Here is a 17,435-nt window from a genome sequence, read left to right as displayed (position 1 = left end):
CATATATATATATATGCATGTATATATACGCAGGACACGTAACGTCACCTCTGACCTTTTCCCTCTCATCCAGAGCTAATAATTTCCTCTGAAAGCATACTCAGCCGGAGTTTGCGAGGAGTTGGGTTACGAATGAACGCTTTTCGTTGTAGGGTCGTTAATGTAATAACGCGATCCCGAAACGAAGCCGGGTGGTTTCGCCGCTATGGCAACCCGAAAGTTCTTCGATATAACGCGGTAGAAAAATTGTCGCAAAGCATCGCTCGGAAAGCGTCCCCGAGTTCGACATGCTCACGATAATTAAGCCGGCGATTATATAATGTTCCCGGCAGAGTGGCGATCGCATTTTCTCACGAATTTCAACACCGGCGTATCAGCGCTGATCGAAAATACGTCGAAGCACGGTTTCTCAAAGTCTCTTCATCTCGTCGCCTCGATAAATGGTGCAACAAATCGTTAAATTCGTTTTTCCAATTTTCTTCCGCCCGCACTCGCGCGTCTCGGACCCCGACTGTGGAACCAAACTCTTCCCAGCTGCTATGTACGCACGTACGTGACCCGGAGGCTAAATTTGTCGACACGCGGCGACCGACGAGAGACACGCAACGCGGTCGCATGACAGACCGGAATTTCTTTTACCGGAACGAGACAAGGAAGAGATCGACTCGCTTGGATTCTCCTCCGACAACAGCTCGAGTTGGCTAAGGTTAGGATCGGCATGCGCCGGGCGAAATGACAAAGTCACCACCATCCGGCCCATCTGCCACTGCCGATTCTCGTCGGCTCATCTTCTCTTCCTGCGTTTCTCACGTTTATTCATTTCACGCATCGACGTCGAGTCCGCGGAAACTGCCACGAAAACATTCGTGTATTTTCAAACGTTTCTTTCGGCATCTCGCTAGACGATTGCAGAACCATCTCGCTATAATTTCCAATTACAGATTACGTAGATGAAACCACGCGAGTCGGAATTCAATTTTTCCCCGTCATATCCGCCGAATTCCTCCACCTCTCCGCGGGGATGAGCTTGTTCAAATTCCTGAAATTCGTCAGCTTTGATTAAGCGTTTTTTTCCCCAACCCCGTGCACTCTGAAATAGCGTTCGAAAAAGGCAACGGCACGTAGGTCTGTATATCCCGGATACCGTTCGGGTGAACGAGGAACTCGGTTAATTTTTATGGCGTGTTCTCCGCGAGCACGGTGACCTCGTTTAATATTTCAGGATTACCAGTATAATTCTTGCGATCGTTGGCTGCATCGATCCGGTGAAAAGAAGAGAGGCGCAGGGGGGGGGGGGGGATAAGGGGGCTATTAAAGCAAAACGACACGGCATCGCTCAAGCTCAAGCTTGGCCAGGTTGCTACGTTTACTAATCAATCCTCCAGCGTTACGAGCTTATTTCCTCCTCGATCTTTCTTTTTCCTTCTCCTTCTTCCACCATGCCGAATCTCACATTGGCGAACACCTATGGATCCGTATACACGGTCCGGAAGCCGTCCCGTCTCGGGGTGAAATAATCTTAATGGACTCGACGACTGAACCTTCCGCACAGTGTGAGAAATCTAGGGATAAAATTTAGCGAATTGGGCCAAAGGCGAGCCGAGGCGAGTCAAGAAATATTACTGCCCGATGGTCATAACTTGGTAGGATCGGTTGGTCGCGATCCGTATCGATCAACCATCTGAGAAGGGCTTCTTCGTCGCTTACCCGATAAATTTAACGAGGGGTAAAATTCATAACGAGAAAGACAAGTGGAGCGTGGAATAGACGACCAATTCCAAAGCTTGTATCAAAGTGCGTATGATAAACTAAAGTTGTGACGCGCAGCTGAGAGAAAATTTGATAAACTCTTGGTTTACAGGTCGGCGAAGTTGCGTGGCTCTAGTAATTATGTTACGATTCGAGGGAGTGTGTAAACTGAAGTTTGGCAAGTTTTTGCGGCAAACTCGAGCGATGGAAAGGGCAATAATAATAATAATAATAATAATAATAATAATAATAATAATAATAATAATAATAATAATAATAATAATAATAATAATAATAATAATAATAATAATAATAATAATAATAATAATAATAATAATAATAATAACAACAACAACAACAACAATAACAGCAATAATAACAATCTGAGAAAGTGGTAAAGTAAACCTTTCGAATATAACACATCGTATCGATGTGTGGATAATGTACGTATATGCATTATACATATGTGCATTATACTATGAGAAGCAGGAGCAGGAGGTCTGCGTATATAACTTAACTTTGAGGGAAAAACTGCCTTTTCACGAAATTTGATACCGGCTGCCGCGCCGGGAAAAGTTCGACGATTCTTGCCTCGTCAAAGTTTCTTCTCGTGTTTCTGACTACCCAAGTGAAACTCGAAGTTATTTGTTTGGGAAAAATTTTGACGAATGGAAAATAAAAAGAGGCATAATTTCTCCTCCGTATACAGGGTATACATTATGGGTATAGAACGGACTCTGTCGAAGACATCGTACGGAACGGAACCCAACTGCGTCCTAACTTAATTAATTGTAACGTAATATCGTTTATCGGATGAGTTTACACACCGTATTTCTATTCATTGGATTAGCCTTCATCTGGCTTCGTTTACAATCACTTTGGTCGGTGGAAATTTTATATAGCCGAGCCGGCATCCGTGCCAATCAACGATAAATGCGTCTATTCATTCATTTCCGTAAAATTATTCCAGCTGGACGAGGTGAAACGTTTATTTACCTCGAATCATTTAAAAATTTATGCTACGATGAATGTTTACTCCGGAAGGCCCATCGTTGAAATTTCACCAGATTCCATCAGTCGAATGAATAATTCAAACCGTCGAAATTACCTGCACCGCGACTCGTTACGTAGCGATAAAGAAGTTCCATCGGGAGGCGAACAAAACAAAAAAAAAAAGAACTTGATAACGAATAAAAATGAACCGCTGATGTATGAATGAGTAAATGGAACGTCGTCGGGTATTTCTTATAACCCGGTTCAAACGAGGCTGTGAATATAAGAATAGGAATATTTACAGTCACGTGACGGAGGTCCGTTAATTTCCAGCTATCAAAGTAACATCTACACAGAGTCGCAACACCGGCGAAACGGCGTACAAAGGAAAATCTGGCCATTAGTCAAATTGTATTCTACTTCCGTTCCTCGCGCTAGTTGTACAAGGCCGGTATTTATGTTTTTTCTTTTCTTTTGTTTTTTTTTCATTACATTTTTTAAACATCATCAACCGAGGAAATTAACTTTGTAGATCCTCGAGCTTCTTCGTTTTCTTATTCTTCTTTTTCTTCTTCTTCTTCTTCTTGGCGCTGCTCGAGTTGTCGCGAATACGTTTTTAATATAGATTCCTGCACACGGCGCGAACAAGGGTTGATTGGGAGGGGTTCACTTTCTTCGTATGACTATATATACCCAGAGGGTGACAGTGGGAAAGAATTGGTCGAAATTTATGGCCCGACTTTGGATGCGATACTTCTCTTGTGTAATACACTTCCGACGGTGTATTATCAAAGGTCTCGGGATACGCCGACAACCTGTAGATTTTAGGAAACTGACAAATCGTCGAATTCCCGGCTGCAGACAATCCCTTACCGCCTGCAATCGATTACTGTCTCCTTCGAGTCAATTTGCACCGCAGGCTGCTATATACAATATATACACCAAAACGATCGAGAAAGAAAGAGAGAGAGAGAGAGAAATGCGAGAAAAATGATTCGTTCGAATTACATCTTACCTCTGGCCGAGAGCTTTTTGGTGTTGATGATCTTCGCCGCGAACTCGAGACCCGAACTTTTCTGGACGCATCGTCGGACCACGGAAAAAGCTCCCCTGAAACAAACCGGATGAAAAATCGTGATTAGTTGGCGATATAAGAGTAGTAAAAAATTTAGACGCGCCCTAGTACTTGCGATATAAAATGTATTCGTGCTCGGTGAAAACAGATTTTCTGAAGGTCGGACCGTAAAATATTCTCTCACATAAATAAATTCGTTAGGAGTATCGGAGCCTTCCGACTCTACGAACGACAGTTTCAATTCATTCCGAAACGATTGAATCGTTCGGTGGGACGTGCTTTTAGCCTGAACTAGATTGCGAGACGTGGATTTGTAACATCTAATCGGCGTTGTAGATTAATGTTAATTCATTCCACGTATTTCTTGACAGCTGACCGTGTAACGGATCGCATGGCACCTGGACCGTATCAAAGCTGAAGGAACGATCGTCGATCGGTCGACAAGTCGGCTAGGTAAGTAATATATCGTAAGAAATCTGTTCACATGGTTGAACGGTATATAATTAAATTCCTACGGATAACGAATGCATCGTCGTTAAGTCGCCGTCGTAGAGAAATAAATAATACTCGTAATTCGTTCTCACGGATGAAGAAACCTTCTCCTTCCCATTCAACGTATCGTTTAAAAACCTATAACCACCCCGGTTTACTCCTTCGGCATCCAATTACACCCATCGGCGACCTCCGGCAAAAAGTCCAGAACTCTCTCACTACGCATCGCTCTTCGAGATGAGACGATCACGCGTGTTCGGATTACGAGTTGCGACGATAACGACGCGAGCCGAGTTCGCAAGAGATCCTGGAATCACGCCATTAGACGTTCGTTCACTCCGCAGCGTGCAGGGTGTACCAAGTCGTCTGGCGTTAACCCTTTCGTCCTCTGCAACAGTCGGATGCTCCGCGTACCGTCGAAAAAATTTCAATTCCCTACCCTTGTCACAGTTTATTTACGACTTCGAATGATCCGTGTTAATTCGTACGACTATTACACAACCCTAACAGGTCTTTTTGGGGGAATTTCACCCCAAACGTTACACGCGTATTTGGATATTCAATTCTGGGAACTCATTGTTGGAGCAGGGTATCAATTTTCACCCTGTGTGACCGTTGTGCGTTTCTACCGATGCCTATAAGTCTAATTTTCGGTAAGAATAATCGAATGTTGATAGTTTTTTCGATTTTACATCTGCCATATCGGATTCGCGCGACCTTGGATGTAGAAACAATCAAAGTCCGACTTCAGATTCGTGATCAGCGACCGAAAGTATCCCCGAGTAGTAACGAAATTCAAGCCAAAATATTGAGTTGAAAACTGTTTGACCGAAAGGGTTAAAGCGAGCATCTGTCTACAGCGATTAGTAACTGCAGAGAGTGCAGAGTGAACGAATCAGCTCCATTAGCTGACGACGGTATCAAAGCAGGCCGAAGTTAGTAACGTTAGCGTAAGGAAACTACAGAGTAAAAAAAACATCTGTATTTGACAATTTTAAAATGACTTTCGAGGAGTCGGCTTTTCAAATTAACCCTGGTCATTTAAACCTGTGGAAACTACCATATCACTTGCCCGGGGTCACATGGACCCCGGCCAACTTTGAACCGTTATTACTGTACAGAACATTACGTTGCGCGCAGTTACGACTTGAAGAAAATTCTGAGACAAAATTTAACAATTCAGAAATAGACTCGAATCTTAGTTTCAGCAAAAAACGACGGAGGATGTGGGAAAAAACTCTTGGAGCAAAAAAAGTAAAACAATAAGTCTCTGTTTTTTCAATAATTCTTCATTTTACTCGCGCAAACGTTAAATTCGGTCCTAGGGTTAACACTACGTTTTGTTCGTACCGGTTTACTGCGCGAATATGAGAAGTAGCGATTTTTCTCAAAGACGCATCGTTACGGTAAGGTTACCAAGTCCGTCCTCGCGGAAGCGATCGTGATTCGTGGGTGAGGGCGGGTGTGATTGTGGGCAATCGTACATCTATCGCGGGGTAATTAGGTTATAACAGGCGAATGCAGCCGGCTCCGTAACACCCGATGCTAAGCGTTTAAACCTGGGAAGGCTGAGCCGAGCCAAAGGCGAGGCAAAGCCCCGGATGGAGCTGCTTAAGCGTCTCTACGTCCCGCAGAGCCACGTCGCAGCCGTAATGCCCGCAACTTGTTATATCCGCGCGCGGAGCCGGCATTGAGCCGCTTTTCCGCAAATCCTACAAATTACTTATAATGCCTGCGCCGGGCGGCCGAATCGCCGGGACATTTCACCGCGGACCGAGGCCGGATGCCCATTCGTGATCAGCCAGGCAAATGGCGCGGGTTTAATACACTTGCTTGGTGCAGATACGCGTGAATGTGAGAGGAATCCGAACGGCGAAACGCTTGCCGAGTGGTCGACGGGGGACAAAACGAGAGGAGAGAACGCGGCAGGGCGTTACCATGACCACCAATCGTTGATGCTGCGACTCGCGGGATCTGCCTTTTTCTTTGTTTATATATTTTCACTTATTTTGCTTTTTCACAAATCCCCCCTTTTTGCCGTTTCATTCTTGCTTTTTTTTTTCACTCGGACGAGTCGGAGACACTCTCGTTTCAATTTGTCGAGAAATTTATCTTGCGAATATCCACGGCGGTTCTGGGTACCGTGTCGAAAAGTAACGAACGACGGAGACTTGTGAGGAATCTGGAGAAGAGACGGGAGTAAAATTTCTCCTCTCAATCATAGATGTAATCGAGAAGGGAGAAGAGATCCATAGATCGTTACTGCTGTAAGCGGTAAGTCGAATTTCGAAGGTTTCGGGCGGATGAAATAGAGCGAAATTCTACTCCTGTATCTTCTGCACATATCTCGTGTCTCGGTTATTTCTTACTTGTTCGGGACGTACAGTCGTAAATTGATTAAATAAATCAGCAGACTTTAGTTGTAGTTATTATAAATCGAGCTGCGGATATTGAATCGTGCAAATACACGAACGAGGGTTGAAAATTATGAAATTCAAGTCCGTCTTGTGTATTCTCCAAGTTCGAAAAACTCTTCCTCGTTCCGATATATATTCGAACTTTTGCAAGCCAAAGATATTGCCGGTGCGAAGGGGAGGACGGGCTTTCAAATCGATTGTTTCCCGACCGAATCCCGTTTCTTATACGGGGAGGGCGGATTCTCGTTCGTCGGATCGACGCATCGGAGTGAAGTTAAACGGCCTTAAATCAGCCTCTGCAAACAACCCGTTGTTTACATCCCAAGCATCCGAATGTTAATTGAATTCGTCGAGCTTAACGGGTCGCAGCAGAGGCGACAATACCGATTCGGTTGGCTGCGGATCTACACGGGGTTAGATATTTGCCTGAGAAATTTGTTCACCCGCTTGTCGGGCGTAGAAGCGAAAAAGATAATCGGATCGTAAATATTCTTCTTACGTTTCTTCGATTTATATAATAAACTAGAGTTGCAACACCTACGGTGAGTTCCAGTAACAATAAGTAGACTAATTATTGGGCAGACTGATAGACAATACGTTTTGATCAAGTTATGTTTTCTTGCTCTGTTGTACCCTTGTACCAAAAATTGGTATTTTTTTTTAACGCGAAGACTAAATTAACATCCGTTTCAATGCTAGGTGAAATTTTCGTACGCAAGTGGCGACAAATCAACCGCGACGCCGAAAAGTGGAGGACACGCGCAAGACTGTCGGCACGACTTAACTTCGTCCCGGTTTTCTTCCTCGTGTAGGTACAGGACTAAGCCGTGGTCCCGGTTACTATCGGAGGGTGAGATTCGCCCTGGTAACCACCAAAGCTGCGTCTCGCAACTTTTATCACGAACCCAAGAGGCCTGCAAGGCGGCGAGTCGAGTCGAGTCGAGGCGAGGCACGTATTTTTATCTCAGACAGCCCGGTGTAAATTTTGCTGAATATTTTCCCTCCAGCTTCGGGCGAAAAGTTAATGGAAATTTGTTCTCTTATCCGAACCTTTTACCAAAAATTACCTCTCGCCTACACCGTCGAAGGAAAAGAAGAAAAACAAGTAAAACGGCACGCTGTATAACCGATGAAAATTACACTATCCTAGATCGCGTTCTCGGCTGATGTTGTTCGATGTAAGATTTCAACCCCGCAGCAAATGTCCCGAGGCGATCATTTAGCAGAGCCGAGGGATGATTTTCGTTCAGATAAAATTGGAACGAGGGGCAAAGTTCAGGTTGACCCGTTACGCGTGTCGCGTTATACGACTAAATGTCGGTCGACGTTAGTACGAAGGTTCAAAACCTACGGGAATAGTTTCAGTCCTCGACAATTTATCGCAACAAGTTTGTTATCGTTCGGGGTTCGGACCTCTCGGCGTTTCGACACTTCGAATCGACGAATGCGAATTCGTTTTATTCCGACGAGCCTGGAAACCAGGGAAGAAATTTTTTATTTTCGTTCAACTAAACAATGATAAAATTAACAATACGGAATATCGAACGAGAAGTCCGCGCTTTGGTATTCGCCGTAAAATTTGGTAAATTTGCGAAACTTTTTTTTTCTCGTCTTCATTCGCACACGCGCGTGTGTGTGTGTGCGTGCCTGCGTGTCGAGCGGGTATTCATCGGGGATCCAACCAAATGCCTCGAGCCTGCGACGCATCTTCGCCCCAAAGTTGCCTTTTGAAAATTCGTTGGATATTCGGTGGGGCACGGCGGAAGAGGAGGAGCTTTTCCCCTGATCGTATCTTATCCCGATTTTCCCGCATGCAGCGGCTCTTCCTATTAAGAATTGACGGCTCTCTTATCTCGGCGGAATCCGCACGTAGGCCGGGCGAGTGCCAGGAAAGCCTCGCACCCTCGTTTTTGGCTATGAGGGGAGGCGAAAGCGCGGCTTGCGCTTCGAGCGAGGAGGCGAGACACCGGCAATCGTAAATATATTTTCCCGAATAATACCGCGAGGCCCCGGCAAGCGGTAAGTCTATTTTCTCTCCGCCTCCTTGCCCGGGTTTTCACGTTTTTCACATTGTCCCAATATCGCGCCAAGTGGGGCGGAGATGTCGGCCGAAGAATAAGACGGCGGGGAAATAGAACCGAGATTAATCTACCTCGCCTTGACCCTCCTCGACACCCTTGACTTCGGAAACGGGTTACCTAAATTTTTGCCTCCGAGTGACGTCATTGTTATACAGTCTTTGACCGTTTCCATAAAATATGTATTGATCGCTGGTGCGAAATGATCATTTGTTATTGTTTTTTTTTTTTTTTAACCGTCACCGAGGATAAAAACTACTCTTTTTGATTATGGTTACAATTTGATTAATCGGTGGTATAGATTGACGTTACCGCCTTTTACGAAAAAAATTTGATGAACAGAATCAATGTTGCAATAATCATGAAATGTAAGATTAATAAATGTGAATTTCCACTAAACGGTGATTCGTATCACATTTTCTCAAATATTTGAACCGTTAATTTAACTATACCCATTTTACTAAAATTTGCTATTAATTAATGAAGATAATGAAGTTTTTCGGAGTGCTAAAATTTTTCGGAGAATATGTACAGGATTTTGTTCATCTTTATATTCTCCCGATCCTCAAATTTACACTTCAATTATGCTGTATGTTCGTGTAAGAGACAATAAATTCGACCTCCGTTTTCCCTAGCCTAATTTCAAACAGGTTGTTTCGTTATAACGAGTATATATCGTGCCATTATAACCGAGTTACGTGATTACAGTTGTTCTACCGTAATTGCGTAAACGTCGAGGAGCAAGGAAGAGGGAGAAGAACAGCGAGAAACAAGCATAACGCGGGCTTATCGACCAAACTTTTATGTCTGGATCTTTCCCTATTTTTAACGCCCGGCTCTATTATTCTAGGTACGATCCTTACAGGCGGGCTGATACGCGACCGATCGTTAGACGCGAAAAATAATGGCATATTTAATTTGCGACTGCCGTGTATTAAAAAATTCAACATCGAATATCGAGTAGCCTATAATGTATAAATGTTTACTTTCCGGTTCATTGAAGCTCCACGTGCGAGTTACGCTTGCTGGAAAGCGGCAAAGTGATAGAGGAAATGTTTTCCCTTTACGAGAATTATAAGAGGAGAAAATAAGTGCGAGCCAGTCGTTTCGCAGAATCCCTCGACGAACTTTCAGCTAATATTTGATGGCGGGTACTTTGCCTTTGTGAAAATGGAGCTAAAAGAGAAATAAAATGAGAAAACACTCCGACCTTCCTGCGGGCTACGTGGTTCGGATTTTTTTTTTCTTCTACTTTTTCTTTTTCTTTCTTACTCTTCCATTTTTCGTTCATCGACGGTCATCTTTGCGGGCTAAAAATAATGCTCGGTATATAACGCTAGCGTATTATTTCGAAATAGAAATTAATTTTCTACGCACGATCGAGTGAAGCGGTTACGAGAGCGCGTACATTATTGCTTTTGCGTAAGTAATAATTTGGGGTAAAGTAACGCGAATTGGAATAAAGCGGATCGAATATACGTGCATATTTAACGTTCCCATTTTTCTTTAACCTTACGCCCTGTTCTTATACCTATAGTGAGGAGGATAAAACAGAGCCGAGCTCACTCTCGTTACTTGAATGATTTATTTCTTGTTTCTTTGGCCGCTTGGGAAGCTTGATTAGACGAAAATACTCCGAAATTATCCTTATAGTCACAGGACTCTGTACGCCCGAGTAATTTTAGGGGTTATGTAATCTTGGAGTAGGTCAGAGTGTCTTATTTCTTTAAAGCTCGATCGCGAGATGATTATTCAACTGTTGAATCAAATACAACTTGGGAGAATTTGAAGAAAAACTTATCGAGAATCTGACAGCTATTTTTATTTGCAATATCAAAAAATGCGAGAAATATTGCGTTCCGAAAGTAACCTAGACTTTTGTGTTTCTGCCGTTCGAGGAGGATCCGTTTTATACGAACTAGAATCTCGAATGAAGATATAAGTTTCCTCAAAATAAAATGATAACGTAGAGGGTACAACGCCATTACGGAAGACAATAAAGAGGGAAAAAATCTCTCGAGGATTCGGGATTATGCCAAAATTTTCGACCACAAGCGCATACGAATAAGGTGAAGAGAATCTCCGTGTGTCGTAAATTTCGATTTTCCCTCGTCCCCCGTATTTGTTCCTCCCCTAAAAATTAGCCGTCGAGAAACAACGTTTGATCAACAAGCGAGGAGCTTGCCCTCGTTTCCATAGACTGTAGACTCGCCGCACTCTCTCTTTCTCTCCCATCTCCGAGCCCATAAACGACCCTCTCTTTCGACTTAAAATTTTTGCTGACCCGGTGATAAAAAGGAAGATACCTCAGATTCTTGCTCTCAGAGCTTTAGAAGCTCCCCCTCCTCTGCCTTCCTTTCATCCCTCTCCCCCTCTTCTTTACACTCGCGGAAGTCGTGACTTCGACACGATTCGCTGACACGTGCCGGATACAGGGGACGGTGGATCAGTCGCGATTGATCATGGAAGTCGGGTGGATCCAAATCTCCGTATCTAATTCGTATTCTTCGATTTTTTAATCAACCACCTCTCGCCTTTCCTTTCGCAGATTACACCGGCGAATAATTTTCATCACTCGCACTTTCGTACGATTCCTTCATTCGTTTTGCGACAGAATCGCGGTAGAGTTCAGAGAATTTTCAGGGGATTGATGGGTTCTAAAAAACTCACAATCGGTGAAATTTCAAGGGAATTCGTTAAATCCTCGTAAAACTCGGGGAAAATATTGGAAAAAAATATTTCTCTGCTGTTGTGTCAGAAAAATTCTTTCAACTTTACTAGCAATAATCGACGACAAATCGAATACAGATATCTTTCACGTAGTAGAACGAATAGTTATACGACACCATTTTCTATAAGTTGCCTTGATCGTTTCCGAGGCATGATACTAAGTATCATCGGTGAAAAAATGGCAGGTTATTTTGAGGAAATGGACTCTGAAAGTGAGGCAAACCTCACGGGATATTTTATTTCGATTTCCGTTGCCACCGTGGAACCGAGATTGTTACGGTAGTATAGCTCCAGTATAAGGTGATTCGCTAAAGTAAACAGACACTACAAGTTACGGTATACGTCGTGGAAATAGGTAAGACGAGAATTGAAGGGCAAAGAAATTTAAAACCATCGGTTCGATATCAGTGGACCAAGGAGAGAGCGGGTAGAAACACCCTTCGAGAGCCCCTTTCTCCTCCCTCTCATCCGCACCCCGGTTCAATTTCTTTCATTTCCTTTTTTTCCGCCAATCTTTCTCCTCATCTTCTTCAGAGGTATAACGAGAAGGGTGCGGAAACGTATAAACGAGTCTAAACAAACAAACAACCAAACAAGCGAACGGACCCGGGTAAGTTAGGGAGAAGAGAAAGGTAGAAAAAAAAAATGTTAAAAAAATTTTAAAACAAACGAAAGATAAAAATAAAAATAAAAACAAACCGAGCAACGAGAAGGAAAAGTAGCGGGGAAAATACGAAGGAATAAAGAGGGAGCCGGGCTCAAAATTAATTGTGACTGACAAATGGCCGCAAGCCTCTGTATACCTCGGCTATCTTCTTAGTTCTTACCCTCCCTCCTCCCCCAATTCAGCTGCCCGGTAAGCGGCGAGTACGCCTTGTTTTTTCTTCTTCGCTGTCTCTGTTGTTCGGTTTTGGTTTTTGCTTCTTACTTTTCTCTTTTCTCTTTTCTCTTCACCTCCGCCTCCCCCTCCTACCTTTCGTTTTTACAACTTTCCTCGGAGCCCGCGGCCGACGAAAGAGCGAGCATTCTTTTTGTCTCGGAGCTCAAAGCTGCGGCGAAATCTGAGGCAGAGAAGCGGCATTGCGAGCCGATCGATGCGCTCGGCCTAGTCGTCTAGGGTTGTAGATATGTATCTTTGCACGTACGTATCTCCCTCCCTCACCCTTTGCGGGCGTGTGACACGTGGTGAACCTACACACACAGTCTTCCGAGTCCCGGGCTGCTGTTATGCGCAGGGGACCAAAACCCTAACTTTGTCTTCGAGGGAAGTTATCGCGGAGCTGCCGCAAAATCTGATGCAGACGCAAACGGCAGAGGCCAGTTTCTGCAATTTTTTCAGGACAGTTATTGCACGTGTCGTCCTAATCATCCCCGCAATGGAGGGGTTTCGATTTAGCCACGGATATGCGGTGTGCAATAATTTTCACGAATACGCGGATACGTACGCGAATGTCTTTCGCCAGTGAAACTGTCGTTGGGACAGAATATTGGACCGGGATTAATCAAAAAGTGGTAGATAAATGACTCGATAGAATTACGGAGAAAATTTTCAATTTTGAATGAGCCGAAAAAGTCTAATTCGTAAAAGTGAAGCGGAGAAAAGAGAAAATGTAAAAAATTCAAAGTACGTAATAGGAGGCCAAAATACATGAAATCATGAAAACGAATAAGAATAAAGCAAGCCAAAACATAAGATCGTCAGAAATTTACTTTCTACACACTGAATTTTATATTAGATAACTCCGTACTTTTGCAACTTTTGAAATTTTGCAACTCTGTGGGTAAAATCCCTTTCTATACGTCAAACAACTTTTTTGGGTCGTGTGATTTTACGGACAGCGATGCTGATATCCAGATCGGAGTCTCTCGAAACGGTTTCTTCGTCTCTTCTCATTACGTATATCTTGTTCATCGTTATTTGAATATTTACAGTAAAACGTACCAGCCCGTTATAACTGAGACGAGCTTACGCCATCTGTCGGATATTCGTGCTCAGACGATTTTATAATTAGGTATTTACAGGCAAGACGCGATAAGGTCCAAGGGTCGAGTGGAATCTTCCTTTGAAATTTCTTTTTTTTTTTTTTACATATCCACTAAACGTAACGCTTTTAGCCACTCATCTCTGCTGACCCGCGCTTCACTTGAACAACTTTTAATATGCGTGTTCGAAAGGTATCCGAGTTGATTTCCGATCCATTATGTGAGTCAGTAACTGCATTTCACCAACCTGCAGTAATAATTATCTTCCACCTTGGTTTTTAGAATCGATTATATATAATAGTAGCACCCTTTTTCGACCAATCGGCGCATTAGAAGCTCGAAAAACACATTGAACAGGTATTATTCTTTTAACCGCATTCGTCGCACCGACTTGAAACTGTTTCGAATTAACAAGTCGGCACATTCCATTCTCGTTACGTTCGATATCGGATTTTAATCGACGCGGCATAAATCAGAGCGAAAAAGTCATTTCTTTAATAGCAGTTGACTGAAAAATCATATTGCAATCCTTGATACGGAACGATTATACTTTTCCGGATCTTACAATTTCGCAATGACAACGGAATTCTTATCGCGTTAAAGACCCAATTTTTCTCTAGAAATTACATAAACGTCTGCGCCGTACGTGCGGAGAGAAGTAATTCGAATTATTTTTACGGCTGCACCGAGACGACGCTTGTAGCGACGGGTTGCATATTAAAGCACATAAAATTTACTCGCGTCTAAATTATTATTGCTGCAAAAAAACTAAACATTTTTTTGAGACGAATCGAGGCGAAATGTCGAGCTGTTACCAAAAGTTGGTAAAAAATTGTGTACAAACCGGCATATATTTTCTTCCCATGATCCTCTGAATTTTCAAAAACAATTCCGGAAGGATGTCATCCTGCGCAACAAGGTGGGGCGTGCAAATGTCGCCGCGGATGCGGAGGCACAGCGAATGCGCTGTTCATAGGTGACTCTGGGTGTGTGGAGAACGCGGAACGTCGACGGGGAGAGGGGGGCAGTTTTCGTCCTGGGGCGGCGACGCGACGGGTCGATACTCCTCGTCGCTGACGATGAGCACCCTTGCCGCCTCCGCGGGCAGCCGACGTGACGTACGCCGAGCTGCCTACGGCCCTGAACACTGTCCAAAACTTGATGTTCGAACAGGCTTCGGGTGGGGGTGGGAGCGTACACCGAGAGAAATTTTTAGTTCCGGTTACCGCTCGGTCCTTGACTATTTTCATTTTTGCGAAAATTAGTTTTATAGCTCTTACCGGAAAGTCTAGTAGCCGTTGCTATTCTTTCTCATTACGATCACCGTTGCTAGATTTTCTTGCGACTGTTGCAAAAATTTAACGCTTGTGCAACGATAAATTGACGTTAAAGCCTTGTTTGACTAAAAAAGTAGAGTAAGCCGAACAAACTGATTTTGCGTTGCAATAACCAAAAAAGGATCGACGATAGCGCAAAATGGTTACGCGCACCTCGTTTTTCGCAATTCTGACAATATTCAAACAGTTTGTTTTTAACGATACCTGTTTTACTGAATTCTTTTTGGTTACTGTAACAAATGAAATTTTATCTCAGTGTAGAAAGATTAACCCTTTGAATCATAGTGCTAAGTATTCTTACCACCTGTATTATTATATCGGTTTTTTGGGTGTTTGTGGAACTTTGAAAATATATTTATATGCGGGTTTTTGCTGTTTCTAACAGTGTACTAATAGGTTTTCAATACTCGTGATTCATTATCGCGATATGATGTGAGTTATTATTGTTAAAAACAAATTTATTCAAATAAAAATCGTGAAAATTGAAGGAATGCTTCAGTTCCGAGAAAGTTACCCCTCTACATATATACATCTTTTGCACAAATCATGAGTTTTTGGGTTCACCGATTCCGAATCTGAAATCGGATTTAAAAAATTAAAGATGGATCCAAAACGGCTGATGCAAATTTCAAATTTTACCAAATCCGGAGAAAAAACCCCCGCACAGAGTTTTTTGGCCGTATTCGATCAGCAGTCGACAAAACAGTTGACAATTAAACCTGGATGCTAGATTCCGAAGTGTGCGATAAAAAAACGCGACAAGTCAGAATATAGAGAGATGCAAAGAAAAGCATATCGATACCGAAATTTATAGAATCCTCGGAATCCTAGCCACATACGAGTAGATTCCCTGCATTGATTTCGCCGATTCTGTATTTTGATTTTCCCTGCTTCGACCTTTCTGCGTTACAAAATTCTATGTTACGTAAATAAATTTTTATCTCTTTAATAATTCGCCGCTGTTACCCTCCCGTGTTCTGATCTTTCTATACTTCAACCTCCACCCACGCTGAGCCTGCCGCTGCCGGCGTGTGTAAACAGAGGGTATTTCTGACCGAAGCGAGGGTGGAATTCACGGTCGTGTGTCGTGCGTGGATTTGCAAGGCGGTCGGCCGCATCGAGGGATTAAAAATCATCCCTGTAATTTTTGGTTGAAAAAGTGGGGGGAGGTGGGGAAGAATTTCGCCTTTGCCCAAGTTTTAAAAAAGACTTTTTTTCCTCTTGTTTCCGCAGAGGGGTGGATTCCGTGCGGATCGACTACTGGGTCGTCGGATGGCGCGGCGTTGCGACGCCGCATTGCCTCGGCATTATATCTGTACCGCCGTGAGGCGCGACGCTCTTTATATGCCTCGTAAAATAGTATTGTGGCTGTAATATAAACGTGTAATCCTAGGCACGTGTGAGGTGATGTAGCCTTGCGTGTGGCTCGTTAATTCTTATTCACAATCCTGAAAATTTTCTCATTTTAAGGCACGAGGTACGTTTTCCACACACCTGGAAAATCTGGAAAACCTGGAATTTTATGGGGATTTTTAATTTGTTCTTGGGAAAAACTGAAAATATCGGTTTTCCGTCGTGGGAATTAGAAATGATTTTTTTGAGCTAACAAGTTTACGTTTTCTCTCCCCGAAAACAAATTGACTTTTTAAAATTCACTTTTTTGTACGTTATATTTTTCTTTGATTCGAATTGAATTTGAACCGAATATAGAGTCAATAAGCTGAATAATTTAGGTTTTAGTAATTTACCAGAACTGGAAAGATGTCGGGAAAAACTAGGTTTCAGCTCCTGGAAAACTTGGAAACGTCGTGGAATTTTTTTCCCAAAAATTTGTGGCTACCCTAAAGGAACTGCACATTTATCTTTTACTTTTTTCGAAACTGACATCCCAATTATATCGGTAAATATTATTCGTGTAAATCATAATTCTCCTTATTTAAAGAGAACTTACATACGATATACGAAATTTTGTACCGATAATACATGTATGTATATATTGTAGAATCACAAGATCGTGTCGTTTATAAAGGTGATTTGACAAAAAAAAAAGAAAAGAAAGAAAAAAGGTCGTATTGCACAGCTGAAAAGTTTTTGACATCAGTAGCTCTCCGTGTATCTAAGTTTCAATAAACTGAAAATCAAAAAAAAAATCTAACAATCAAAAATCCCTAACTTGATAGAAATCGATTGAAACGTGATATTTTTCTATTCTGATTATCGCCGGTTGAATTTTCGAGCAAGATATATTATATTATGTGGTATAATTTTATAGATTGTAAAAAATTGAATGATCTGTAAAAACACAATTTCCAACCTTTCGAGCGTGTCGCATATACACGAGTATAATATACCTAATCAAGGAGTAATACATGTATGTACGAAAATTTATTGCGTTCCTAATTTTTGTCTCTTATATATTTTTGTCTTCTTTCCGAGCGGAGTGTGAAAGGCAGCAGAACTAGGTTGTAACACGCAGAAATTGACGACCGTCGGCGGCGAGCGATCGTTAACCGAGGAGTTGCCCGGGCGGCCGGGCGACCGCCAACGTTTACCAAAAGGAAACGAAACGAATGCAAGAGAG

At 42.8% G+C, this 17,435-nt stretch overlaps 2 protein-coding genes across 25 annotated transcripts in view; one reads left to right on the top strand and one right to left on the bottom strand.

The window, feature by feature from the left end:
- LOC107225077 overlaps window positions 1-16,510 on the top strand; it is a 51,299-nt gene extending 34,789 nt beyond the window's left edge. The window contains exons 3-4 of the mRNA XM_015665403.2: window positions 4,189-4,270; window positions 16,088-16,510. Of these exons, the coding sequence (XP_015520889.2) occupies window positions 4,189-4,200 (12 nt within the window). The 3' untranslated portion in view covers window positions 4,201-4,270; window positions 16,088-16,510. The remainder of the gene's footprint in view (window positions 1-4,188; window positions 4,271-16,087) is intronic.
- Window positions 1-17,435, bottom strand: part of LOC107225076 (calcium/calmodulin-dependent protein kinase type II alpha chain) — a 97,604-nt gene that overhangs the window by 53,728 nt on the left and 26,441 nt on the right. For all 24 annotated transcript variants that reach the window (XM_046737570.1, XM_046737494.1, XM_046737522.1 and 21 more), the window contains exon 2: window positions 3,758-3,852. In XM_046737570.1, the coding sequence (XP_046593526.1) occupies window positions 3,758-3,852 (95 nt within the window). The remainder of the gene's footprint in view (window positions 1-3,757; window positions 3,853-17,435) is intronic.

This window comes from Neodiprion lecontei, chromosome 1 (genome assembly GCF_021901455.1).
Source record: "Neodiprion lecontei isolate iyNeoLeco1 chromosome 1, iyNeoLeco1.1, whole genome shotgun sequence".
NCBI classification, from domain to species: domain Eukaryota; kingdom Metazoa; phylum Arthropoda; class Insecta; order Hymenoptera; family Diprionidae; genus Neodiprion; species Neodiprion lecontei.
The sequence above is the reverse complement of the archived record's forward strand: the minus strand, read 5'-3'. Positions and strand labels throughout refer to the sequence as shown.